General features: G+C 38.9%; 1 protein-coding gene across 1 annotated transcript in view; it reads left to right on the top strand.

The window, feature by feature from the left end:
- LOC148424530 (talin-2) overlaps nucleotides 1-26,360 on the top strand; it is a 77,506-nt gene that overhangs the window by 33,204 nt on the left and 17,942 nt on the right. Inside the window, exons 6-35 of the mRNA XM_088413284.1 lie at nucleotides 44-196; nucleotides 975-1,117; nucleotides 2,545-2,672; nucleotides 2,858-2,921; nucleotides 3,018-3,122; nucleotides 7,281-7,436; nucleotides 8,649-8,750; nucleotides 9,168-9,244; nucleotides 10,147-10,327; nucleotides 10,686-10,799; nucleotides 10,894-11,002; nucleotides 11,101-11,309; nucleotides 12,742-12,840; nucleotides 13,493-13,660; nucleotides 13,741-13,875; nucleotides 14,901-15,060; nucleotides 15,172-15,338; nucleotides 18,328-18,456; nucleotides 18,715-18,828; nucleotides 19,483-19,596; nucleotides 20,482-20,616; nucleotides 21,439-21,567; nucleotides 21,657-21,759; nucleotides 21,990-22,198; nucleotides 23,223-23,342; nucleotides 23,448-23,645; nucleotides 24,533-24,672; nucleotides 25,138-25,231; nucleotides 25,527-25,616; nucleotides 25,711-25,833. Coding sequence (XP_088269410.1) covers nucleotides 44-196; nucleotides 975-1,117; nucleotides 2,545-2,672; nucleotides 2,858-2,921; nucleotides 3,018-3,122; nucleotides 7,281-7,436; nucleotides 8,649-8,750; nucleotides 9,168-9,244; nucleotides 10,147-10,327; nucleotides 10,686-10,799; nucleotides 10,894-11,002; nucleotides 11,101-11,309; nucleotides 12,742-12,840; nucleotides 13,493-13,660; nucleotides 13,741-13,875; nucleotides 14,901-15,060; nucleotides 15,172-15,338; nucleotides 18,328-18,456; nucleotides 18,715-18,828; nucleotides 19,483-19,596; nucleotides 20,482-20,616; nucleotides 21,439-21,567; nucleotides 21,657-21,759; nucleotides 21,990-22,198; nucleotides 23,223-23,342; nucleotides 23,448-23,645; nucleotides 24,533-24,672; nucleotides 25,138-25,231; nucleotides 25,527-25,616; nucleotides 25,711-25,833 — 3,968 coding nt within the window. The remainder of the gene's footprint in view (nucleotides 1-43; nucleotides 197-974; nucleotides 1,118-2,544; nucleotides 2,673-2,857; nucleotides 2,922-3,017; nucleotides 3,123-7,280; nucleotides 7,437-8,648; nucleotides 8,751-9,167; nucleotides 9,245-10,146; nucleotides 10,328-10,685; nucleotides 10,800-10,893; nucleotides 11,003-11,100; nucleotides 11,310-12,741; nucleotides 12,841-13,492; nucleotides 13,661-13,740; nucleotides 13,876-14,900; nucleotides 15,061-15,171; nucleotides 15,339-18,327; nucleotides 18,457-18,714; nucleotides 18,829-19,482; nucleotides 19,597-20,481; nucleotides 20,617-21,438; nucleotides 21,568-21,656; nucleotides 21,760-21,989; nucleotides 22,199-23,222; nucleotides 23,343-23,447; nucleotides 23,646-24,532; nucleotides 24,673-25,137; nucleotides 25,232-25,526; nucleotides 25,617-25,710; nucleotides 25,834-26,360) is intronic.

The raw sequence follows: 26,360 nt of genomic DNA, 5'->3' as shown, positions 1-26,360 counted from the left end.
TTTAAGCCGTAGCGATCATCGTATCCCCTTTGTGTACCTGCAGGCATCACCAACTATGAGGAGTACTCTCTGATTCAGGAGACGGCGGAGGAGAAGAAAGAGGATGGGATGGGAACATTAAAGAAGGACAGAACACTGCTGCGTGACGAGAGGAAGATGGAAAAGCTCAAAGCCAAACTGCACACTGATGATGACTGTGAGTTCCTCTAAAGTTCTTGTTGTTTGTTGTCATATGTTTAGTCAGGATGATAAATGTGACCAAGAAAAGCTAATCTTTCTTTTTGTATTCAACTACACGTACTAAATAATAGAGGAATGTGAGTTTTTTGTTCACAATTTCACAATTCTAATTGACTGCACATTTACACCAGCACATTCATGTTTTAGGACAGTGGAGGCCATTTTACCACTTTTTTGTTGTTGACTGATAATGACACCACAGTTGGTTAGGGCTCAGGTGAAGACCAATCACCTCTTTTCTGCATTTGGTCAGCTGGCATTTGCTAGCTGAGCTGCGATTGGTTGTTAAAAATGTAATGAAAACCAGATACCACATAGAACATATTATTGTAAGGAAAATATTCACTTGACTTGCCATTTAGGTCCATACATGGCTTGCTAGTGCCTATCCCAGCTGACTTCAGGCAGTAGGCGGGGAACACTAAAATATGTATTTTCTTTGAGTTTTATTCATTTGAACCTTTCGTGATTGGCAACTGCTCGATCTGTTGTTAATTTTACTGATTGAGGAAATGCAGTATGTTGGAATCCTGTGCTAATCCCAAGTCATTAAAAATGTACAAAAGTGTACATTTTAAAAACATAACTTCTGTTCAGCAAAAAAGACAATTTGCATGTAAAGCCAGCTTCAAATCAATACCAAAATCGACTCTTGGTTCACGTATACAATAAAGCTACTCTCGATTCAAATATAACAATGAATGTTAGATAAAAGTATAACTGTTTTTTGTCAGTGAACTGGCTGGACCACAGTAGAACGTTCAGGGAGCAAGGTGTGGAGGAGAGTGAGACACTTTTGCTGCGACGGAAGTTCTTCTACTCGGACCAAAACGTGGACTCCAGAGATCCGGTTCAACTCAACCTTCTTTATGTGCAGGTTGGACCCTTTTCAGCCTTGTTTATATATACTGTACATATATTGTCGTGTTCAAGTGAAAACAAAGAAAAGATTTGTTCATCTGTTTGATTTTTTTGAACCTCCTTGTTCATAATTGTTTACAAATTAAAATTAGGGCTGTCACTATGGAATCTTTTTAAAATCAACCTATATCCTATTGATTATTTCATTGAACAATCCCTCCCCCCATTTTGTTTTTTTAATAATTTACTAAGGTCATTTGGTAGTTGAAGTGAATGGATACAATACTCATTAAATATTAGCGCACTAGCGATTACCGTTTAACGTCAGTAAACACAAACTACCATTTAGTTCACACTTACACAATGCTTCAGCAATATTTCATGAGTAAACCTAAGATTGAAGCTGCCTGTTAGCTACAGAGGGCAATACCTTCCTGTTACTCTTCTGCTGCTGTTGCTTCTTCTTCTTGACAACCAGACTTGCCACTAGGGTCATTGACTGCCCCCTTGTGGCTAAAATTTGAACATCTAAAAGTGAGTCATTAGCTAAAACTGAGCTACAATTCAATTCCAACAACGAATAAACTGAAAGATGATTCAGCATATTGTGTATTCCCTTCTGTGGGAAAGGTCAAATAAGTGTTATTAGGATAGTAGCAGTGGGTCTGAATGTGGAATGTGAAACAAGGGGGGCTGAACTTCAGCCAGGGGGCGAAGTCATCGAGTGCCTCGCACTTTGTCAGCCGGATCTTGTAAGCAGTCGAGAACAGCTCGTAATATGGGTCTGGGGTCTGGTTATGCTTAGGAGTCTCTGCAGAATCACTGTAAGCGATTAAACGCGGGTTGACTCGCTTGTAAGAAGTGGGTGATGTCATTTTGAGGAAATCCTGTGAAGTTTTATCAACCCTTTTCCTTGTGGCCATCAATCATAATGAAAGGGGGGTTGGTAGTTGGTTTCAATGATAGGAAATCATCAGCATAATGCGGCATCCCTCAGACATCAAAAGGCCTGCTTGACTGTCACACAAGAGAAAAATAATAAAAGAACTGAAATGGGCTCGGAACAAATCCTTGAGGGACTCCAGTCTATGATTTAAATGCAATGTACATTAACCATATGTATCTTTGAAGTAGTCTGTCTGCCTCACATTTTACAGTTTTCTCCATGTGCCCCTATGCATATTTCAAAAATATACTTACGGTACTAATTGAAGACATTTTTACGAGGTGTAATTGTTAGTATAATTTTGGACTATGATTGACTGGCAAACATTCCAGAGTGCTCTTCACATCCTCACCAAAGTTAGCTCTGCTGAGAAGACAATGAAGCTGACATTTTATCGCACTCATTCTACTTTAATAATCTTCTTCCATTAATATGTCAGTTTGGGGATGCATATTAACCTTTGGGATTAACTTTAATGAAGTTTTCTTTTCTTCCAGGCTCGAGATGACATTCTGAACGGCTCGCACCCCGTGTCCTTTGACAAGGCCGGCGAGTTCGGCGGCATCCAGGCCCAGATCCAGTTTGGACCTTACATAGAGAACAAGCACAAACCGGGATTCTTAGAGTATGTAATAACCTATCTTGTTGTGAAATTTGGTGTCCGTTTGCCATAATCTCCTGAACAACTCCTCTGATTGTGAATCCACACGGCTTTTAACCTTATAGGAATTGTTAAAACATTATGCACATGTGTTTGGGACCTAAAAAGTCCAAAAGAATTTCTTATCTTGTCTCTTGGAATCTTTGTAGCTTAAAGGAGTTTCTTCCCAAAGAGTACATAAAACAAAGAGGATCTGAGAAGAAAATATTCCAGGTGAGGCCACATTGCCACTTGTTGATGATATCTTCTACCATTCTTCTACCAAGCCAATCTTTCAAAAGATAAATAAAACTCTGATGTCACTTCCAGGAGCACAAAAACTGCGGCGACATGACAGAGATCGAAGCCAAAGTGAAGTATGTCAAACTGGCGAGGTCTCTGCGGACTTATGGAGTGTCGTTCTTCTTGGTCAAGGTCAGCTCAGTGTTTTCATTCCAGGGATGAAAAATCTAGCCTCCAGTTCTACCACCTTATTGCTTTTCAGATAATTGAGAAAAGAAGAAAAAAAATACAATTATGAATTTGAAGACTTTTTTTTTCTTTTCTCCCGAGTAACATCTTTTCGCTGTGCTTTTGGACGTCAGTGGACAAAAAGGAAATTACCCAGCAGGTGTCCGGGGTCCACTTTAACTTTTACTGCCTTTCATGTCCTAAAACAAATATCCCCGTTGGCCGTTTCCCTTTCACATGCTGTGATAACCAGTAACACTAAAGAAACTACAGGCACACTCAGAGACTTATGCAAAGTCCAGTATACTGTAAATGGATACATTTTTGATACCTAAATCTCTTGAGAATATTTCCCTCTCTTTATCTTATAATGCAATTGAAATGAAATACTGCTAATTCAAGACTGTATTAACATTATTATTATAGTAGTATTAGTTGGATTAGCAGTAATCAAATTACTCAAATCTACTGTAAATTATTCTTATTTTAACATTATGACATTGATTTTAATTATTTTTGTTTTATTATTAGTTTTGACAGCAACAAGGATGGAGTGGTGGTGGTAGTAGTTAATATTATCCATAGATACAGTATTTTAGTGGTTTTCAGACTAGGAGGTTTAGCGCTGTGCTATGATGAATAATTATTAAATTACAAATCATTACTACATTTACATTTTTATTACAATTACAATTTTTATATCTGCAGTATCTATCTATCTATCTATCTATCTATCTATCTATCTATCTATCTATCTATCTATCTATCTGTCTGTCTGTCTGTCTGTCTGTCTGTCTGTCTGTCTGTCTGTCTGTCTGTCTGTCTGTCTGTCTGTCTGTCTGTCTGTCTGTCTGTCTGTCTGTCTGTCTATCTATCTGTCTATCTATCTGTCTATCTATCTGTCTATCTATCTATCTATCTATCTATCTATCTATCTATCTATCTATCTATCTATCTATGTCTAACTATATGTGTGTGTGTGTGTGTGTGTATATATATATATATATATATATATATATATATATATATATATATATATATATATATATATATATATATATGATTATTACAATCATTTTCAAATATAAAAGTGACTATAAAAGTGATTCTTGAAGATGTTATGTTTGCTGTTTATGATTTTGTTGGTTTCCAAGGAATAATGTTCGCAAGGTAAGCATATGTATATTTATTGGGAAAAAAAATGGACTTGTGGGGTGGGGTGACTCCAAATGGAGCGTGCTGCAAAAAACTTTGGGTGCTTTATTCATACACAAGGGAAATTAACTACAAGGGAAAATCACCAGAATTAATATTAGCAGTCAAAACTTCAGCAGAAAACCTTACAATTAAAGAGTCCCTACTGTCAGATCGCCAAACTTCTGCCAGAGGTAATAGTTTTTTTCTTCGTTAACTGACAACACAAAATAAGGAGTGTTTTTTATTTTTTCAAATGAGATCAAATTACAATAATACTGTATATCGTATATTTAAAGGTAATCGAAACTAAGTCACAAAAAACAACAACATTCGAATGGCTTCAGTAGAAATTTGTGGCCTGGTATCTACTCTCAGTTTCTTCACATTTTATGATGTTCTCAAAATGAGGTTTAGAAAATTTGGCCATTGTATAAAAAAAGGGAATCCAGTTTCGAATGAAAAACTACAGACAGGAAATCATTCTCACGTTTACACTACGTCTATTTTAATCCTGAAACCTACAAATCTCAAAGCCTAGCTTGCCTCTCGGCCTTGTCTCGGCTTTCACCTGGAATTCACTCGACCTTTGTCATTTGGGGTCCGCCTTGAGTGTAATCCGACAGAGCGGAGGCATTTAAAAATAGCCCGGCCTTCAGTCCTGACCACCTCGTAACACCCCTGGAGACCTCACTCAGCTGACATTCCCTCCATAACTTTTACACAAGTGGACCTCTGTGACCCGATGTTACGGATCGTCACGTTCTGTCCATCTACTCACAGTGTGTAGCCTTTGTTATCGCCTCACTGAAATCATTTGGGGGAGCAAATGTGTCTCATGCAAATAATCCACTGCCTACCTAGAGTGCACCAACATGATAACCATCGCAACTCATGGGTGGCACTAGGAGGGGGCTACTTCAGTCCTAAGTTTAAAAAAAAAGTGAACTAAAATAACAGCGATAAAAACATTAGGTTTTTTTGTTTGTTTTGTTTTGTTTTTTTTACTCTTGGAGGCAGTACTTCACAATGAGGCCATAGTATTACTCTTGTGAATTGGTGTTGGGGATCAGTGCATGTGGTGCATGCAAAAGACCTATGTTATTAGAAGCCAACACTGATAATGCTAATCTATGCTTCCTACTTCCTACTCTTACAAGCAATTAACAAAAGTCAAAACAAAATATCCTCCTGAGGCCCAACCTATTCTTTTGAGCCTACTGTAGTGAACATTTGTTTTTGGTCAATATCTTTTGACTCATTCAAGGTACTCTACTAAATTTTAGTGTACTCAATAGAGGATATTCTGGCCGATCCAACAGCCACTCATGTGTTTGGGTGGGGTTGAAATAGCTATGCTGTCTGGCTGAGACATATTGGACACAACAGTGACTTGGTCATTCATTTCATTGTGGGATTTGTAGACTCTTCAAACACATTTGATATGACGCTAAGTTCAATTACCTATTTAACTCATTCAGCACCAGCCATTTACCAACATTCTCTTACTCTAATGCTTGAAAAAAATTGAGTTCTTGGATATGAATGGCTGCACTCTGAAAAGATGTATAAATATGATTTTGACGATCAATTTGGTAATCATGAGCGTGTTTAAGTGAGATCAAGGCTGTCACGGGAGGTTTTTAATTCATAGCGCGGGTAACAGATGTATGAATCCATGTGTTACCTATTTTTATTATAGGGCTTAATCCTTTCCCTTACAAACTGCATGAGAGACAAATCCAGGCTCATTTATATTGTTGACATGTTGATCCAAACAGCATTTCAGTCACGTTTCCACTTAGGAACCATTTCAAGTGTCCAATCCATGCTGACAGATGAATTATTTTGGTCTGTAGGCAAGACTCAAGCAATGCTGGCAAAATGCGTCAAAGCCAAGAGCTTTTGTGCATGTTTTTCTAAAGACACACAAGCTCAATCTTATCAAATCCAGTAGTACAGCTGTATCAACATCTCTCCCCTCAAAACGATGACAATGCTCACCAGTGACTATCTCATATGTGGTTGCCTTGGTAGCTATTTTTTGAGGAAAATAAGAAACAGCTCTCAGTATGATGCATTGCAGTTCTGCACCCCTGCAAACTACAACAACAAAAACCATATTGTTAAATAAAAACTAGTGCTGTGGAGAGATGAGAAAAAGATGAAGATTAACGTAAATAAGATCCGTATTAGATTGAGGCAAGTCTCTTTTTAATCTTATTTGAATATTTTGGGGAAAAACAACCATTATTTCTTTAAAACTGATATTTGTGTGATTGTTGTAGATTAATATAGATAAGATTCATATAAGACAGAAAAGTGGTTTCAGTCATTTTTTTTTTTTTTTTAATTTAAGTGAGACCAGTTTTTTTATTTGAAACCTGTCTCAAGGTCTGGCTGCAAGCTTTAGTTTCACCCACAAGGACGAATGGTACAAAAAAAAAAAAAGTCCAGCCAGTATAGCAGAGAGTTGCTTAAACATGAGTGTTCTCGAGTGTACAGTAATTAGGCCAAGAGCTTTGCTTTTGCTCGCTGCAGTAGTGTCTTCCTTATTGCCAGTGCTACCTGTAGCTGTAGTTGCAGCCGGGTGCTTTGCATTTATGTGGTAGGCTAAACTTGAGCAAGTTATTTACAAAGAATGCCTATCCCTCTACTTTTATCAAAGGTGCTATCAAAGCATTTAGGTTAATTTTCCCATTCATTGGACCGACAACTCTCACATGCGCTTCCATTTTCACATTTTCCTTTTTCTCCTTAACTTGCCCTCACACCCACAAAAGGGGCCTATCAGTGGCAGTCAGTGTCCGCTTCAGTTACTATGACTGTAACTAATCAGTTTTTTACATGCCTAATTAAAAAAAAAAAAACTCATGAAGCATAGATCTGTGTTCATCGTCATAATTTTTTGTGTGTGTGTGTGTACAGGAGAAGATGAAGAGCAAGAACAAGCTAGTGCCACGCCTCCTGGGGATCACCAAAGAGTCAGTGATGAGAGTGGATGAGAAGACCAAAGATGTGGTGCAAGAATGGCCGCTCACCACCGTCAAGAGGTGGGCGGCCTCACCCAAGAGCTTCACTCTGGTAAGGCACCGTGCATGACAGCACTGAGCACAATCCCCAGCGGAGTCGGAGTTTCAAATCAATTAGTTCTCTCTCTCACTTTACATAAAGTAATTGTCATCTTTCGTCAATGACTACTCTCAGTGCCCAAAGTGATTCTCTCCAAGTGTGAGTTCTTCTTTGGCCTTTTTGTGTTTCTTTTGCGCTTCATCCCAAATGTCACAACAAAAAAAAAATCCCAAATGGGATGAGGACCATATCAGTAGAAAAATAAATGTCCAAGCCAGTCCAGACTACTTCATGCAATATAGTTATGCCGAAACATCAAATGTTTTCAGTACAGTACTAAGAGTGGGTAACCTAATCCGAACATTTTATTTTCAATTAATATCTTTTTATCACTATTTGAGAAGCACTGGACTACATAGAGGTAAAAAGTTAAAAACATCAGCAAATAGTGTCTATTTGACCACTTATTGTTAGATGATGTTTGAAAGTCCACAATCAGCTGATTAATCATGCCTATTGCACACCACAGAGAGAATTTGAAATTCATACTGTATATTTGGAAATCAATCTTTTTTTAAATTTATTTTGCTGATTATGGTCCCTCATTCAATGCACACTTCTATATATATATATATATATATATATATATATATATATATATATATATATATATATATATATATATATATATATATATATATATATATATATATATATATATATATACACACACACACACACACACACACACACATTGTAGGTTGTTTCACGCCAGAATTTGTTTTCACCTAAAGAGGTTCCACCGAATGCCCGTTCCAGTTTGCGCACATTCACAGTGTTTGTCTTTTTCCTTCTTTTCCCCTCACACTTGGCCGAGCCTTTCTGTTGATAAAGCAGCAGCACTCCGGGAGCTCAGAGAACTCGAGCGTTTCCCTCGCTTCTTAAATTCCCTCGTGCACTTGTTTGACTGAACGCCTCTCCTCACTCATCGATATTCAACCTTGCGTGCGCAGGCACAAGTCAATGAGCAACACGGATTTAATCTTGCTGAAACAACCAAGATGGCCTCCCTTTTCATGCTGTTAATTCATAAGAGTGCTTGGTGGGATTAGTCTGTTTCCGTGTGAACGGCTAATTAGCTTTTATTTAGGTGTCGTCTATGGTTTTTTTTTTTGTACACAGTCAAATGAGTTCACGTTACCGTGTTTCATTGTGTGTGTGCAGGACTTTGGCGAGTACCAGGAGAGCTACTACTCGGTCCAGACCACCGAAGGCGAGCAGATCTCTCAGCTCATTGCTGGTTATATTGACATCATCCTTAAAAAGGTGAGGCAGTTATGGTCAAAAGGATCTCTTTGTGTATGTACTATATTTATATATTATTCCCTGAATTCAATAGTCTTTCCTAAAAGACATCAAATTATCTTGTGTGTTTAATCAAAATAAGACATTTGCAAATATCTGCTTTTACTTTGACCGGGCCAGAATCTAATCAGTTTCAAAAAGGTTTGGTGTTGGGAATATATATATATATATATATATATATATATATATATATATATATATATATATATATATATATATATATATATATATATATATATATATATATATATATATATATATATATATATATATATATATATATATTTTACAAGTTCTACCACATAAAAGCTGCACACTGTGTTTGCTTTAAAAATGGCTCACTTTGAGCAAATTATTCCCTTTTATTACCCTTTACAGAAACAAAGCAAGGATCGTTTTGGGTTGGAAGGCGATGAAGAAGCAACCATGCTTGAGGAATCTGTATCACCTAAAAAGTAAGTGCCAATTTAACAAAACATTTATTAATTACAGGATTATATCATACCATCATACTAGCTGTCTTCTATAACAGTGATAATAACTGTTATAAAAATAATAATAATAATAATAACAATAATAATAATAACAATAATAATAATAATAATAATAATAATAATAATAATAAACAGAATACATATAATACTTTGAAGAGTACTTTTCATTTAAACTAAGTCTTGAAGCAATGAGTGGCAACACAAATTCAGAGAACAACAATCATTGTGATTTTAAAAAGCAGTAGATAAAAGCCTTTTTAAAAAGGTAAAGTCTTCAGGCCTTTTCAAAAGTGCTCAAAGGGGTACTAAGCTTGTATATGAAAAATTATTTAAATAAAAAATAACTTGAGAAAAAAAAATGAACTATTTACTTCTAAAAGTTGGTTATATATTTTTAATATCCCTTAAATAGTTGTGGAGTCCTTACGTGGTTTATAGAAATGACTTATTTGCCTGTGCTTGAGCTACAGTCTACATTCTGTGTTTTCTTTTGCAGGTTTATCAGCTGGGTTATGATGGTGTTATTATAATAACACAATGTTATTGCATCCCAGTCCTACAAAAACAACATATCACACTGGGTCTTTTTTTCCAATTTCCTCCTCCATACCAAATTGGAGCACAGTTCACACATCTATCTTCCAGGACTTCATTTCGCCACACTAGCTTTCTCCCCTGGGCTTTATCACTGAGATAATCTCTGGTGGAAATTTTACTGGAAAAGCGAAAGCTTGATCTAAACATTTCCTGATTGGACGTGCAGTCTCATTTTCCCGTCCTAGCTCCAGCTTCCCATCGAGGCGATTTCATCTTTCTTCTTTCGATGCGTGTCGCTAACTAATGCCGGTGGGTGGCGCTTTCAGGTCCACCATCCTGCAACAGCAGTTCAACCGCGTGGGCCGGGCGGAGCACGGCTCCGTGGCGCTGCCCGGAGTGATCCGATCCGGCTCCATCGGCACCGAGTCGCTCAGCGTGGGCTCCATGCCGTCTCCTCAGCAGCAGATCACCATGGGCCAGATGCACCGTGGACACATGCCACCGCTGGTAAGAGCATGCTGGCTCACGTTATGGTTCAAGTGGTAATTTTTCGTTATGGGCCAGTCAATTTTATATCAATAAAATTGCTTGGCTTGTCTTGGCACAGACCCCCCACCAAACCTGATTGGTGCTGACCTAGGGATTCAATGACAACATTAATATGTAGGCTATTTATTGTCCTGCCGATTTGGTACATTTCAATTTTTATACATTCATTTATTGACTATTTTAATGGAAGGTATCCTACATACAGTATGTATTTATTGACCCCCTAAATTTTCCTTCTGTTTTGTTCCTTGCATATTATTCCTTGTAAATTGTTGCCTTCGCCATGATCAACAATGAGCTTCTGTTTCCTTTGCAGAGTTCAGCCCAGCAAGCTCTGATGGGAACCATCAACACCAGCATGCAGGCTGTGCAGAAAGCCCAGATAGATCTGGGAGAGGTGGATGATTTGCCTCCACTTGGACAAGACATGGTATGTACGCCCGTAATAAATATGACCAGGGCAAAAATTTAACCTATGCGTTGTTCAGACTTTAAAATGTCTTCTTCTGACGGTTTTTGTGCAGGCCTCTAAGGTTTGGATCCAGAACAAGATGGATGAATCCAAACACGAGATTCACTCTCAGGTTGACGCCATCACTGCAGGAACCGCTTCTGTCGTCAACCTCACTGCTGGTCAGTAGCCGCCATGTTCAATTTTGGCTTTTTTTTCTCTGCAACCAGTCTGTCTTAAAAATATCATTATTTAAATTCGCAATCAATTTCCCCGCCAGGCGACCCAACCGACACGGACTACACAGCAGTGGGCTGCGCCATTACCACCATCTCCTCCAACCTGACCGAAATGTCAAAGGGCGTTAAGCTGTTGGCCGCTCTCATGGAGGACGAGGTGGGCGGCGGTAACGATCTGATGAAGGCCGCCAGGACGCTGGCAGGAGCCGTGTCTGACCTGCTCAAAGCCGTCGAGCCAGCCTCTGGAGAGGTAAGCGGAATCGCTTCTTCATGCACCTGGTTTATTGGCCATGACTTCAAGTAGGCATACAGTATAGTTTTAGTTTTGGTTTGTTTAGTGGGCCAACTGTGTGTCCGGCCATTTGTCGTGTTTGAAAATGGCCAGGTTGATTATCACCAACCTTGATGGGATGGTGTTACATGGACAAATGAATGAACCCGTAACTAGATTGTACCATCAAATCTTTATTTTTCTTTGACTGATTTTGGCATTAGACCCAATCACAAGATGCAAACGATTTTACAAATATTTTACTTTTTTTTTTTTGTTTTTCCACAAATTTTAAAAAAATGTAATATTATCCGAATACAGGCAAGATTTAAGATTTTTTTTAATGTACAGTGTTCCCTTGTTTAGTGCTGATGTTACATTCTGAAAAATACCCACAATAAGTGAAGAATAGGTTTAGTATATTTTATTTTGTCTTTTCATTTAGTTTATATGCTCTTTTGTTTAATATACTGCAATTGGCTGACAACCAGTTCAAGGTGCCCCCCGCCTACTGCCCAAAGACAGCTGAAATAGGCACCAGCAAGCCTGTGACCCTAGTGAGAAGAAGTGGCTATGAAAAATAGATGGATGGATGTTTAATATAGGTTTTTTGTTGTACCCCTAACCGCGTTGTTTCTCAGGCAGGCAGTAACTTTTTCGCTCATTTTTCACCATTTATCCAGTCTCAATGTTTGAACCTTTGTAGAAGGCATGAAAAAGAAAATGCTCTGCCCCCCCCCCCCTCAAATTTCATGAATTTTATGATTTTAGAGTTTAATATGCAAATTAGCACCTTAGTTAAATGAGTTTTAAATTATGACAAGCTAGCAAGCTACGTTTTCTCTTTTTTTTTGGGGGGGGGGGGGGGGGGGGGGGTGACACGTAAGGCTTTCCATATACTGGTAATTACTTTTCTTTGTTGTGTCCAAATTAACTCCACTCCTAGACGCCTGAAATGAAATGTGCAATCTCTGAGTAATACGGCTTTGCTTTGCCACTTTATTAAATGTGCGCGTATGTTGTGCTGACCGCATAAAGGGCTGTGACTGACGTGACGCTGACTGCAAGGCATTTTCAGTCTTTAATGGAAGACAGCAAGTGGCTTGTTGACTCACATACTAATGAATAATGGAGTTGACTTTATGGACTTGTGCTGCAGGACTGTAACGATCTGTCTGACATTTGTTCAGAGTTGTTTGTTTCTCCTGCTGTAGAAAAAAACATTTGTCAGCTAATAATATAATGCATAGCCCTTATATTCTACATACTTGTGTCTTCTGGTATATAAAGACGGTCAAGAATTAGAGATGCTCTTTCATGTTGCTATTTTGAAATGCACCATTGAAGCATTAAACAGATTAAGCAGAAGCCATTTTTCAAGCCTTGTGTGTACATTTGTGTGTGTGTTCAGCCCAGACAGACAGTGCTGACAGCAGCAGGCAGCATTGGCCAAGCCAGTGGAGACCTCCTCCGCCAGATTGGAGAGAACGAAACAGATGAGAGGTTCCAGGTAACCGTAGTGCTCATTCGCTTGTCACAAAGATGCACCTTTCACTCCACTTTCAGCTAGTGGAAATTTCAAATCCTTTTCAGCGCACCAGAAAAAACATTCAGAAGCTGCATTGACGTAAAAATAAATGATAAACCTTAAAACAACTGCTACTTTACCACAAATGAAGAAGCAACCCAACACCAACAGAATATACAACAAAAAATGATGAATTGTTTTGTATTTTAACACGAGACCATGAAATTTCATCCAACAAATGGCTGCTAGCTTAATGCTAACATAAAATGTGAAACACCATAGATACACCGATGGAAATTAGCATAAACATTACATAAGTTTAAACATTACGTCCCTTGCTCAAAAGTGTATATATACTAGGAGGATAAAAATTACTATCGATTTGCAAACAGGTAGAGAGTTCAAAATTGCACCATGCATTCATTCCTAAATGCTTGGGTTTTATTTGCAAAATTTATATTAAGTACCCGTATCGACACCGAGGAGTCGATTTGCAAGCTTCAAACATGGCCAGCATGTTACTGTACAACAAATGGTTATACTGAAATCACAGAACTATATAAATTCAGATTTTCCTGTAAGGTGTGGTACATTTTCAAAAAGAGACATTAGTCTGGTTTTGCTTCCTACGCAGGATGTTCTCATGAATTTGGCCAAGGCGGTAGCCAACGCTGCCGCCATGTTGGTCCTAAAGGCAAAGAACGTGGCTCAAGTTTCAGAGGACACAGTTCTTCAAAACCGGGTCATTGCCGCTGCCACCCAGTGCGCCCTGTCCACTTCGCAACTGGTGGCATGTGCTAAGGTACTGCATGAAGCATAATAAACTTTAAGTGTTCATCTTTTTTTTTTTTCATCATGACTTCTCCTGCCATATGCGTGTAGGTGGTGAGTCCCACTATCAGCTCCCCAGTTTGCCAGGAGCAACTTATCGAAGCCGGTAAGCTGGTGGACCGCTCGGTGGAGAGCTGTGTCCAGGCATGCCTCTCAGCCACAGAGGACGGAGAACTCCTCAAACAGGTCAGCTGGATCACTTTTACTGAGGAGGTCAATTACATACATTTCGGGCTGTCATAAAAAACGTTTTTAAACTTGATCATTATTGCGAGTAATCCCCCTCCTGCCCCACCGGAAAAATGTATTAACATTTTATAATCTAGGGCTGAAAGTAAATTGAACACCTGATTAATAAATCTCAATTGGCAGTGGAGCACTAGTGATTAACATTTAAGTTCAACAAACATTTACTTCACATGTACTAATCTCTATATGTATGTTTCACATGTAAGTGTCTTAAACGTCGGTTATGATATTCAGTGAGGGAATTTGATAGTCGAGCTGCTACTACGAGGTCAATAACTTCCTCTTCTTCTGCTTGATACGCAGATCAGGCACATTTCACACCTGACTGCCCCCTACTGGTTAGAATCTGAACATCTAAAAGCAAGTGTTTGTATTGACAGGTTAAATTTTCGGATAATACAGCCCTGATACTTTCTGGGGAGGTGACAACTTTCTTTCCTTTCTGTTGGAAATCTCCATGTGCTAATATCATCTTTGATGAAAGCCCACTAACCACTATATCAAAAAGAGCTTTTAAGCACACAAATCACAACTGCTATTTGGCCACATTTGGCACAAACACAGTTACGAAAACGTTCGAGGCGAATACTTTTAGTTGACATATTTTTAAATTCGACTTGGTTGATTTTAAAATTTACAAATTACTGTAAAGTGTCAAAGCTATGTTTTTCCATTCTATACTACCCTATTATATTTTTAAAGTTATTTTTTTCTATAATTTTATCTGTTCCCGATCCAAATTAACCATTCATAAAAGATGAGGTTGTACTGGGTTGTATTTGTTTGGTATCTTACATTTTGTTCCCATTTGATGTAGCTTTACTTTCTACTGCCATGATTAGATGGTTGACATTTTCTTGATTTGTTCCTGATAATGTGGTAGTATTTTTAAATTATTGATTGTGGAGTCTGTGTGTTTTATAAGCGCGTGTCTCATAAGTAGCCTGCATCGCGTTTTGAAGGTGAGCGCAGCAGCCAGCGTGGTGAGTCAAGCTCTTGAAGATTTGCTGCAACACGTCCGTCAGTACACTTCCAGAGGAGAGCCAATTGGCCGCTACGACCAGGCCACTGACACTATCATGACCGTAACGGAGAGCATCTTCACTTCCATGGGAGACGCTGGTCTGTCCTAAATCCAGGACATTTACCACAACACACACATTTTCCAGCTAAATGACTTCAGTAAAACGACATTCAAATGGTAACGTTTGCCTTCTGCTGTCCTCGTTACAGGAGAAATGGTCCGTCAGGCCCGGGTGCTGGCCCAGGCCACCTCGGATCTGGTCAACGCCATGAGGTCGGACGCTGAGGCTGAGGTGGATGTGGACAACTCCAAAAAGTTGCTGGCGGCGGCGAAATTGTTGGCTGATGCCACTGCCAGGATGGTGGAAGCAGCTAAGGTGTTTATTTTATTCTTTCTCAGCCTTTAACTACAGGCCATCCTTCTCATTTCATCACCACTATTGCAACTACCACTACTACTATTTAACAAATTAAGTCATTCCGGTAACTGAACTCCATACAGCTTTTGACTGTCCCAAAAAGCGTCTTTGGCCTGCATGGGTGCGATCTAAAAATGTTGCAAAGTTACCCAGAGGTGGGCAACTTACATTTTTTTTCTGGTTCGATGAAATTTGAGCCAGATTCAATTGTAATCATCAGTCAGTCGGTCAGTATTTGACGTTTGTTTTGTTTTTTTTCTGGTCCATCATTCATCAAGCGCTGGTCTACTTCTGGCTGCACTCATACTAATTATTTTTTTCTGTTTTTGTACTTACATTTAAAGTTAACGCCATGTCTGTGGTTCTACAGTTACACTGCAACAAACACAGTAATATAAGTGTAACACGAAAAGAGTTAGCAAGCCAACTAAGGGGCTTAACCCTAGGCAATAATACATCTTCATGTTTGACATGAAATCGTGAATTACGTGCTTGGGTCTGCCTGGAACTTCATTAAAGCGCAGCATATCCAAAGTTGAAGAGCAAAGTAGCAGTTCATTTAAGAAGTTCCTGGAGAGAAAATAATACACAGAATAATGCTACACACACAGTTAACAGGATCGCAAACAAATAATAAATAACAATGCGGCTTACGTCAACCAGAAAGAGTGGCCCCTGAAAATTTAAATTAAAATAATAGCGAATATTGAATGTTTATCAAATTAAAAAAAAAGTGCTTTTGTTTTGACAATAGAGCTCTGAGTTTTGAGTTTGACTTAAGAGTTTGACGTAACAGTAGGTCTCATCTTTTGTTTTGTTTTTTTTTTGGCTATGATCCGCAAATTTACTCAACACTTTCTAAGAACATTCTTACAACAGCATTGCATAATTGGGGAGCAATATTAAAAACAGATGTGCGTGTGATGTAAATTTTAACCGCAGTAAAATCTTTATTGTTCGATTAATACGGCTAAGAAAACAAAACACTTTTGAAACATCTTTTATATTGGATGCCATGAAGTTGAGTAATTGTACTTTGAAGAATTGGCCAGTGAGTGAGTATTAAAGACTTATAAAGTTATTACTTTGTCAAATGGAATTAAAAACATCTGACATGACACTGAACTGTACGTTTTGTTTGACATTTTAATTAAGTCTGTACAAGATTATAAAACAAAACTCTGACTCCATTGTCTCACTTTGGCTCCACTCATTTGGTCTGGACCATGATCAAAGCACAGAAAATTTCCCCAAACTAAAAGTTGGCACTCATGTGTCTGAATGTTAAGTCACTGAGATGCCAAGTGCGGCTCAACGCGGCTCACTTGCCGTTTGATCCTAATTTAGCTTGTGTAACAACCCCCAAAAGGCGGGACATTCCTTCCTTGTATCAAATAGAGCCTAAACGTGTTACAGTTAATATCGGACAACTCAAAAACTTACAGCAACTTGTCATATGAAAGTTAAGACTGAGGATTAACAAATGACAATAATACTTCATAAGATTAATTTATAAAATAATTTATCCCTCCACTGGCTCAATTTCCAGCTCCCCACTTTCCACTACGATAATGAAAACATTCCCTCCAATTATTTACCTTAAATTAAACCCTAATTCATCACCGGTTGGCCCTTTACACATATCTGCTGGATCTTATCCTGGCGCTGTTTCTATGGCAACTGATGAACTGAGAGGACTTCAGACTGGACAATGTTCATTGTTTAGTCATTTTTGCCGTTCCTGCATGTTGCATTGCTATAGCCAACAGGGGCTTGGGACTTGAAAGTCTTTTTAGCGTGTCGTCGTCAGTCCCTCTGGAATTGGCAGGTTTTGATAATTATGCAAATGAACTGCTCCGTTTAATTCGTGTCAACAGGCAGATGGCGGCAGTAAATTTGACTGGTCTGAAATTAAATTTGGTCCCAGCAAAAATAGCTGCCGTATATTTCGGACGGCGAGCCGCGCCCTGCGGCTAACGGTTCGGTGCGGCTTACCTGTAGGATTTATTTATTTATTTATTTTGCTGGCCACCAGGAGACAATCCACTGGTAAAACAAATGTGTGTTCGACATGTCGATTTATGGAACAAATATGAAATAGAACTGAAAAGATGTGCACAAAAAGAGTTTTAAAAATATAATATTAAAAATATAAAAATACATATAAATAATTTATTATATATTAAGTTTTTAATAATTTGTGATGTGTCCATTTCATATATTTATAATCAGTGTATTGTATGATTGTAGAATTGACTAATGTGCAATGTGCTAATGTGTTCACTAAAATAATCAATCAAACAAAGGGCAACAGAAAAAAATGCTATGAAAGTATTTGAGTTTGAACTGCTGTTTAGCTCGTTATTATTTGTAAATATCCATCCGTTTTCTATAAATATTTTGGGGCTTATTATGCAGGCATGTTAAGGCTGTTGAAGATAGGAGGTTTCTATAAGCAGGCATTAAAAAAACAGTTAAAAATAAATTAAACAACTTCCACATACTATTTTTGTGCGTTAAGTGTCTGATGTTAACACCTGCGGCTTATAACCAGCTGCATCTTATCCATGCCAAAATTGTTTTAGTTTACTCACTTTTTGTTTATGTTTGCTCATGTTTATATACCAGTGCGGCTTATAGTCTGAAAAAATACTTTGATATTTAAAAAAAAAACACATTAGCCAATAGCTTCCTTTCATTTAGGCGTTTTTCCAAATATAGGTGTAGTAAGATATTTTAAAAACCTTTTTTTTTTTGTCTAAAATGTGTTGGTAAAATTAACCATCATACATTTTTGTCCATACAAGAATTTACAAGGTCAATAAACTCAATTTGGACTCAGATAATATGATCAGCACTACACATTGGACAGATAAATGATATGGTTCTTTGGTCGATGCTATGTGCTGATATATCCATGGTTGCGTCTGTGTGCGTTTGCCCTCAGGGTGCGGCGGCCTATCCCGAGAATGAAGATCAGCAGCAGCGACTGAGGGAGGCTGCCGAGGGTCTGCGAGTGGCCACCAATGCCGCGGCTCAGAATGCTATCAAGAAGAAGCTGATCAACAGACTGGAGGTGGGTGAGCATCGCTCTAGGGGGAAGAAAGGACAGAGATCGCTGACTTGAGCACTTTTTGAATTTTAAGATTTCACAAATCACTTTCAGCTTGCATTTTCCTAATACAGTATGCTCAATCCAAAATTTTACATTTTACAACACTTTCACACCGTGAGAATTTCCGAGTTGATGTCTGGTCAGAGATCGTGAATGGAGGGGCAGACAGATGGATGATAGAGTATTCTCTGATGAAGCGTGTGCATGTTTGTGCTTCAGAATGCTGCCAAGCAAGGTGCGGCCGCTGCCACACAAACCATCGCCGCCGCTCAGAATGCTGCCGCCTCCAACAAGAACACAGCCGCTCACCAGCAGTTAGTTCAAAGCTGCAAGGTGAGCATGATTGAGTCATTTATAAAATGTGGTATAGCCTAGGGCAGTGCTTTCCAATTTTCTGCTGGAAAATGGTGTCACTTATGACAGTGGCCATCCATGTAAGCAGTCACTGTAAGGCAAGTTGGCAATTAGTTGCTTCATGTTCCAGTTAATTTGCTCTTAATTTGAATAGAAAGCCATAGATAAAGAGAAGCCGATAACATGCAGAAATACTGTGTTCTCCCTGATGTGTCTTTAAGTTCCCCCATCTGAAAAGTACTGGCCTCCGGCAATGATTCCCAATTAGTGTGCCGCAAATTAAATGTGCTGAGGCAAATTTTCCATTTTTACTTAACTGGTATGTAAATGATTTATTTATGATAAATAAAGTATGTTAAGTTATCCATGCCAAATCTGAACACATTTTCATCTGTTATTACACTTATTTCTTGTAGGGCTGCAACTAACAATTATTGTGTAATAAATTATGCTGGTGAATATTTTTGTTTTTTTTCCGTTACATGTCAGCAAAGAGGTATAGAGCACTGTTCATTTTATGTCCAAAGTATAATAAGCATTCGGAGAATACACTCATTAGTTGGTGATTAATCTTTGCAGCTGTAATTGCTCTTTTTCTTGTGTTTTTTTTTTTTTTGTTGTTGTTTTTTTTAGGCAGTGGCTGACCATATTCCTCAGCTGGTCCAGGGGGTGCGCAGCAGTCAGGCCAAACCTGACGACATCAGTGCGCAACTTGCCCTCATTATTGCCAGCCAGAACTTCCTACAGGTAAAACACATGGCACACACACACACTTTTAGATGCAAGTGCTTATAGCAAAGGAATGTTGAAACTGGATGCCCCAGAATTGTCATGGCTACTTTAGGAATGAGGCTGATGAAAGTATAAATAGAGATTGTTCCACGTCGGGACGTTTTTAAAATGGACCTACAACCTATTTTGCAACTAATAGCTCAGCACTCCTGTGGTGCAGTTACGATCTCATTGATTCAATTGCTCCATTTTTACAGATGGTAGTCAGAGGGGTAGTTTTGCTCATTGCTATAACACAATGTTACAGATATATTACAATTTATGTCAATTAACATAGAGTTTAAAATGACTATGGAGAAATGCCAAGAAATGATAAGTTCTTTTTTTTTGTTTTCTGTATGCTTTCCAAAACATAAATCCACATGCACACAACGTTGCGGAGCGGCCACTCATCACTGTTTTCACACCTGAGCCAGTTTACATGCTCACGGTGCTGCTGTTTTGCTTAAAAACAAAGTTCAGTTTGGACCAGTAAACATTCAACTCATTCACTGCCATTGACGGCTATGGACATCAAAAATCATTTTTGGACTTTCAGTGAATACTTTAATTCAATTCTTGCTCTGGAAAATATGAATCTTTGTCATCTATTGCCATCAATGGCAATGAGCACTCCCATCTTTGAAATTGGATAATTACATTTACTACTCACTTTATCCCTCAAAGGAAAACAAGGAGAGGCATTTCTCTTAAGTAGAAAATGAATCTGACTTCTTATTAGGACACATTTTCTATTAGGGACTGCCGTTACATGAAGAACTATGGCTTAGCATAACCGTTGTGGCATTTTTCTTGACAAAGCAGATTTAAAAATAGATCTTTGTTCCCTGCCCTACACAGCCCGGTAGTAAGATGGTGACCTCTGCAAAGTCATCGGTTCCCACAGTGATGGATCAGGCTGCAGCCATGCAACTGGGTCAGTGTGCCAAGAACCTGGCCACTTGCCTGGCCGAGCTGCGGACAGCTGCGCAGAAGGTAGAAGACAAACATCTGTATTTCATATCTAATACGATACAGAATTTACACACAGGACTGGACGATATATTGAATTAAATCGGTTGAGTTTTAAAAATTGAACTAAATCGGGAAACTGATGTTTTGCAAAAGTAGCAGAATGCTGTGCAAGTAGTTTACAAGACATATTTATGGTAGTTACTAACTAACTAACATTTTCTGACCCTCCTTCACATTGATACTTAAAAATAAATACGTAAATACAGATGACTGACTCCTAGACTCATGACACTTAAAAATACATCTTTGGGACTGAAGGAGTTAATTGTGACATTTAAACAAGTTATGTACGAGCTATGAATGTCAAGTTTATGTCAAAACTGATTTAAAAATAAGCATTATCGTTGTCTAAGTAATTTCCATTGGATTTTTTTGTTAATAGGTCAAATTTAAATAAAATGTGTGTTGAGGTCCTTATTTCAATTAAAACCGATTAGAAACATAATTGTCCAAAATGACTGGTAAAAATATTTTCAGGCCATATCGCCCAGCCTTTCTTTCATGCATTCTCATATTTTCTGTATTGCTATTTTATGAGCTACTGTAAGTCCCTCAGGTGCTAAAGTCTGCCGAGCAAAAAGTGACCTCACAAAATAAAGACAATAGACTAGCTGTAAAGCAGACAAAGAAATAGCGTTAAAGATTAGTGTATGAATGTATGTATATAGAATGTATGTATTTATTTTTTTATGTCAGTTTGCCTATCTTACCTGATACTACATTGTATACATATCATTCATTCATTCATAAACTGAATTGTGTGGGTTTTTTTTTTTTTTCTAGGCTCATGAAGCTTGTGGCCCCATGGAGATCGACTCAGCTCTGACTGCCATCCAGACACTCAAAAATGAGCTACAGGATGCCAGGCTCGCAGCCGGAAATGCGCAGCTGAAACCACTGCCGGGGGAATCTGTAAGAAAAAGATTCTTTATCCACAAAAAATTTAAAAAAATGCAATTAAAGTTCTATCTAAGGTTATGCTTTCTTAAATGGGTCTTCAGTTGGAAAAGTGTGCTCAGGAATTGGGCAGCACCTCCAAGTCAGTTGGGTCCTCCATGGCTCAGCTACTCACCTGTGCTGCACAAGGCAATGAACACTACACAGGTCGGTACTTTCAATGAACTGCGCAATATGTTTGTGAATATGATCTTAGTGCTAGTGACCTTTAAATAACATTATGCATCATTGCTATCAGCTTTGAACCACTGAAACCGCCCAAAAAGTCAATTTAAAAAATAAACTCATCCTGACAAAATGCACACCAATTAATGGCCTCACTTGAAATAATTTTATACACTATACTAACTCATGCTTATGATAAACGGGTATGATAGGCATAGCAGCCAGGGAGACCGCGCAAGCTTTGAAGACGCTGGCCCAGGCGGCCCGCGGAGTCGCTGCCTCCACCACCGATCCCAACGCCGCCGCCGCCATGCTGGACTCGGCCCGCGACGTTATGGAGGGCTCGGCGCTTCTCATCCACGAGGCCAAGGAGGCGCTTATCTGTCCCGGGGATGCTGAGAGCCAGCAGAGGTTGGCCCAGGTGAGATCTGATGGGTTACATTCTTCTTCTGTCTTTTAAAGGTTAATAAGTATACAGTGATCCATCTCTACTTCGTGCATCACCTATTGCGACCGCAGTGCATCGTAGATTTTTATTTATATTCGATTTATAAGCGATAGCTGCAGACTTTGTATTCGGTGCACGCAATGCAAACACAAGTTTAAGTTTCTCTACATTTAGAATACTTAATCAAATAATTAGCCTTTTGTCCTCTATTCGAGGATGTCAATGAAACACAAGGAAGAATGCACATGGTGCATTCAGACGCCATCGGACATTTCAAACTCAGACAGAAAAAAAATTAAACGCAGTAAAGGCTATTAATTGCCAATGTTTAAATTGGCTTCTTATTAATCTATGAAAGGTGGTAAATATATCAAGAAAAATAATGGTGGTGAAATTACTACTACTATTATAATACTTTTCTTAATTTCAATAAATGGCCCATTTTAGTCAGCTATCTTTACGATATTTAATCAAATAATTAGGCTTTTGTCTTCCATTCTATTATGTCAATGACTGGTGTTTCTGTTTACAGCCAAGCATTTCTTTACGGTTTCGACTGATAATTTTCATTTTGCTGCATCCCTAATTGTAATGTAATATCCAGATAATATCAACAATTCTTGATGGTCGTATGTAGTTGTTGAGAGGTCTTAATTTGGTTCAAAGTTTCCTAAAAAAAAAGTTGACGAAGAAACTTTGTTCATCCTGCAATTGCCTGATAAGAGAGTCCTTCTGGTAAAAATTTGCATTTAAGAGAGGCAAATAAGCAGCACAACATCTGTCATATTAAGCAAGGGAAAGCATCGTAATTAAGCAGGTGGCATATTTTATAAGCAAAACAACCTAAATGATTTATGCCTTAGCATCCCATTTTTCCAATTTAATTAACACCGGTGGTCGTGATAAACACAAAGGTGCTGCTGCTTGTTAATGCAGTAGTGTTTTGTATTATAAATCATCGAGTTTGTGCATAAATTGTCTTTCTATGAACATGCAGGTGGCCAAGGCCGTGTCTCATTCATTGAACAACTGCGTCAACTGTCTGCCTGGTCAGAAGGACGTGGACATGGCACTCAAGAGCATCGGGGAGGCCAGCAAGAAGCTCCTCATTGAAAACGTGAGTTGAACTAAGCTTCCCTTGCATAAAATTTCTAAGCAAATAAAGTTAATTTATGCTGGGGAAAAAAAAAAGCAGTTCTGTAAGCTGTACTCTGCTTTTTAGATCCCGCCAGCCTCCAAGACCTTTCAGGAGGCGCAGAGCGAGCTCAACCAGACGGCGGCCGACCTCAACCAGTCTGCGGGCGAGGTGGTTCACGCCTCCAGGGGCTCCAGCAGCCAGCTGGCGATGGCGTCGGGGAAGTTTAGCGAAGACTTCGACGAGTTCCTGGACGCCGGCATCGAGATGGCAGGGCACACTCAGGTCTGTCTCGCTTCACTTGAATTTTTCTAGTGATTCTTCACATTTGAGTTAATATCAATAACTAAAAAAATCTTGATCTTTTCACTATCATTCATAAAGAAAAGCTTGTATTTGTTGTTGCCATGTTTTATGAAGCAAGGCACAGCAGTACTGACAGCCCAACCACCTACCTACCCATTCCCATAAATTATTGTAACCAGTCATCCATTTTCTAGAGTGTTTGTTCTTATTAGTGTCATGGGCAAGCCAGAGCCAGTTGCAGCTGACTTCAAGTAAAAGCTAGAGGACAGCCATTTTCTGGTCACCAGACAATTCCGTGGCAAATATGGACACACACTGTGCACATTTACTCATTTTCAAACTTAAGAATCATCAGTTAGCATCACATACAGCTCTTTGGAATGTTGGATGAAGCCGGAATGACTGTGCTGACCTTGGTTTTCGATTAAAATAAACTATAGTGTATCGTCATGCCTTCACACTGAAAAAAAACAACAACAATTGCACTCTAATTAACCTCTCATTTCTATTCTATTCTTAATATATAATTTTTACATTTATTTTTATATTATTATCCAACCTTTGTGCAGTATTTTGTCTAATCCACCTACTTTCCATCAATGGCATTTCACATCAGAGGTGAAGTATTCAAAGAAGACACTGGGGAGCTGAAATTTCAACATGGCACGCCCATTTAGTTATCCCACTACCAGGAGTGCGCCATCCATCAGCTAAAATACTGTGAGAATGATGTGGGAGAAAATTACCCCAAAATTGTCAATTTATAGCGCAACGTTTAAGATGTACCAATCAGAGCAGCACTCCCAATCTCGTTGTATACACATGTACAATGACAATAAAGGTATTCTATTCTATTGTCATCTCAGAAGAGGGACGACCAAGTGCAGGTGATCGGTAACCTGAAGAACATCTCTATGGCCTCCAGCAAGCTGCTGCTAGCTGCTAAGAGTCTGTCAGTGGATCCTGCTGCAGCCAACGCCAAGAACCTGCTAGCAGCTGCTGCAAGGTACACCACTGTGTATTTGCAAGGATGTCAGTGGTTCCGATTGTTATTTGTCCTTTCCTTTGGCATTGTGATTTTCAGAATTAATTGCTTATGACTAGAGGGAGCCCACATACCACCTGGGGGCCCTCTAGTGGTAAGCAAAAGAATCACTGAATTTAATCAAACCTTCGAGGAATGGCAATTACTTGGTTCAAAAAAGTATTGAGGTATATTTTTCCGGTCCGCCCCTATGTTTAAGCACAATGTTAATTATCAAACAACCCATTATATTACAGTGGCTAACAATTCTATAAAAAATCGTGTTTAATGTTTTGATGAACGCTTGTGCCTACATACATGTAGAACCCTTTTCTCCTAACAAAATACCGTTAGGAACTGACCCCGTGGGTTCTCCACGGTTAAGGTGATACTTGTGAAGCTTGAGAATCACAGCATTAGAGAAACTTTTTCCGGTTCTCGTTTCAGAGCTGTGACTGACAGCATTAACCAACTGATCACGCTCTGCACTCAGCAGGCACCCGGCCAGAAGGAGTGTGATAATGCCCTGAGAGAGCTTGAGGTGAACCACACTCATTTTTAATCATTACGGTTCCCGTCAAGCAACAGGTTTGAGAAGTATTTCTTGGCTCTTATTGGCCACTACTGCTATGCTTATTATCACATGCGGCTGTCAGCGATGATTATTCTGTATTCATATTAATGTAAGAGCCCAATTCATTTTGAAGGATATCAGAACCGAGATTTATTAGGCGGTAAATATTTAATGTCGTCATGGTTACATTTTTTGTTTTGGTTTGATGGGTTGTGCGTAAAGGTGAAACGCTCTATAAAAGAAGTTGACTGCATTATTCCAGGCTGTCCGAGGAATGCTGGACAACCCCAATGAACCCGTCAATGACCTCTCCTACTTTGACTGTATTGAGAGTGTCATGGAAAATTCCAAGGTAGGCCTTCCAGGTCCACCAGCTGGGAGCTGAAACATCCTTCATCTCTAACGGTCCGTGACACCGCGCTTTTTATTCATTGTGCTCTGTCCAGGTCTTGGGAGAGTCAATGGCGGGAATTTCCCAGAACTGCAAGACAGGAGATGTGATGTCATTTGGAGACTGCGTCGGATTGGCGTCCAAGGCCCTGTGTGGGCTCACTGAAGCAGCTGGACAGGTACGTACATTTCCCAAATGTCATTGATTTATGTGGTGTGATTACTGTGTTCATTGTTTGCTCTTCCGTCCCCCGCTATTTCGGAATTATTATTTATTTATTTATTTTTGTTATCGTATCTTGCAGTCATGGAAATTAATACTATACTGTGAAAATCTCCAGTTTGTAGTTAGAGTACAGTATTTCTAGGTGGCGGATTACAGTGCATAGTGGTTATTTGGCTTGACCTTAAAGAGCAAGTCAAGTTAAACAGTTTTTTTGTGACCCTAAAGTTTTGTGACTCTCCTGCCCCCTACACCATCACTAGTCTAAATGTACATTTTGATTTTTAATGCATTTGCGTAACATGAATTAAGCAGCAAAATCCATCTTTTTTTTTTAAATCGGTCTCCAGGTGGTGGCCATTTTGTCGCTTACTGTCGACTTTAAATTACTTCACAGTAGCTCAGGTAATGACCAATCATGGCACACTTTTTACTGAGTATATTCATGTGACATTTGCAAACTGAGTCGTGGTTGGTCATTTC

This window comes from Hippichthys cyanospilos, chromosome 4 (assembly GCF_059441005.1).
Source record: "Hippichthys cyanospilos isolate Australia breed blue-spotted pipefish chromosome 4, RoL_Hcya_1.0, whole genome shotgun sequence".
NCBI classification, from domain to species: domain Eukaryota; kingdom Metazoa; phylum Chordata; class Actinopteri; order Syngnathiformes; family Syngnathidae; genus Hippichthys; species Hippichthys cyanospilos.
The sequence above is the reverse complement of the archived record's forward strand: the minus strand, read 5'-3'. Positions and strand labels throughout refer to the sequence as shown.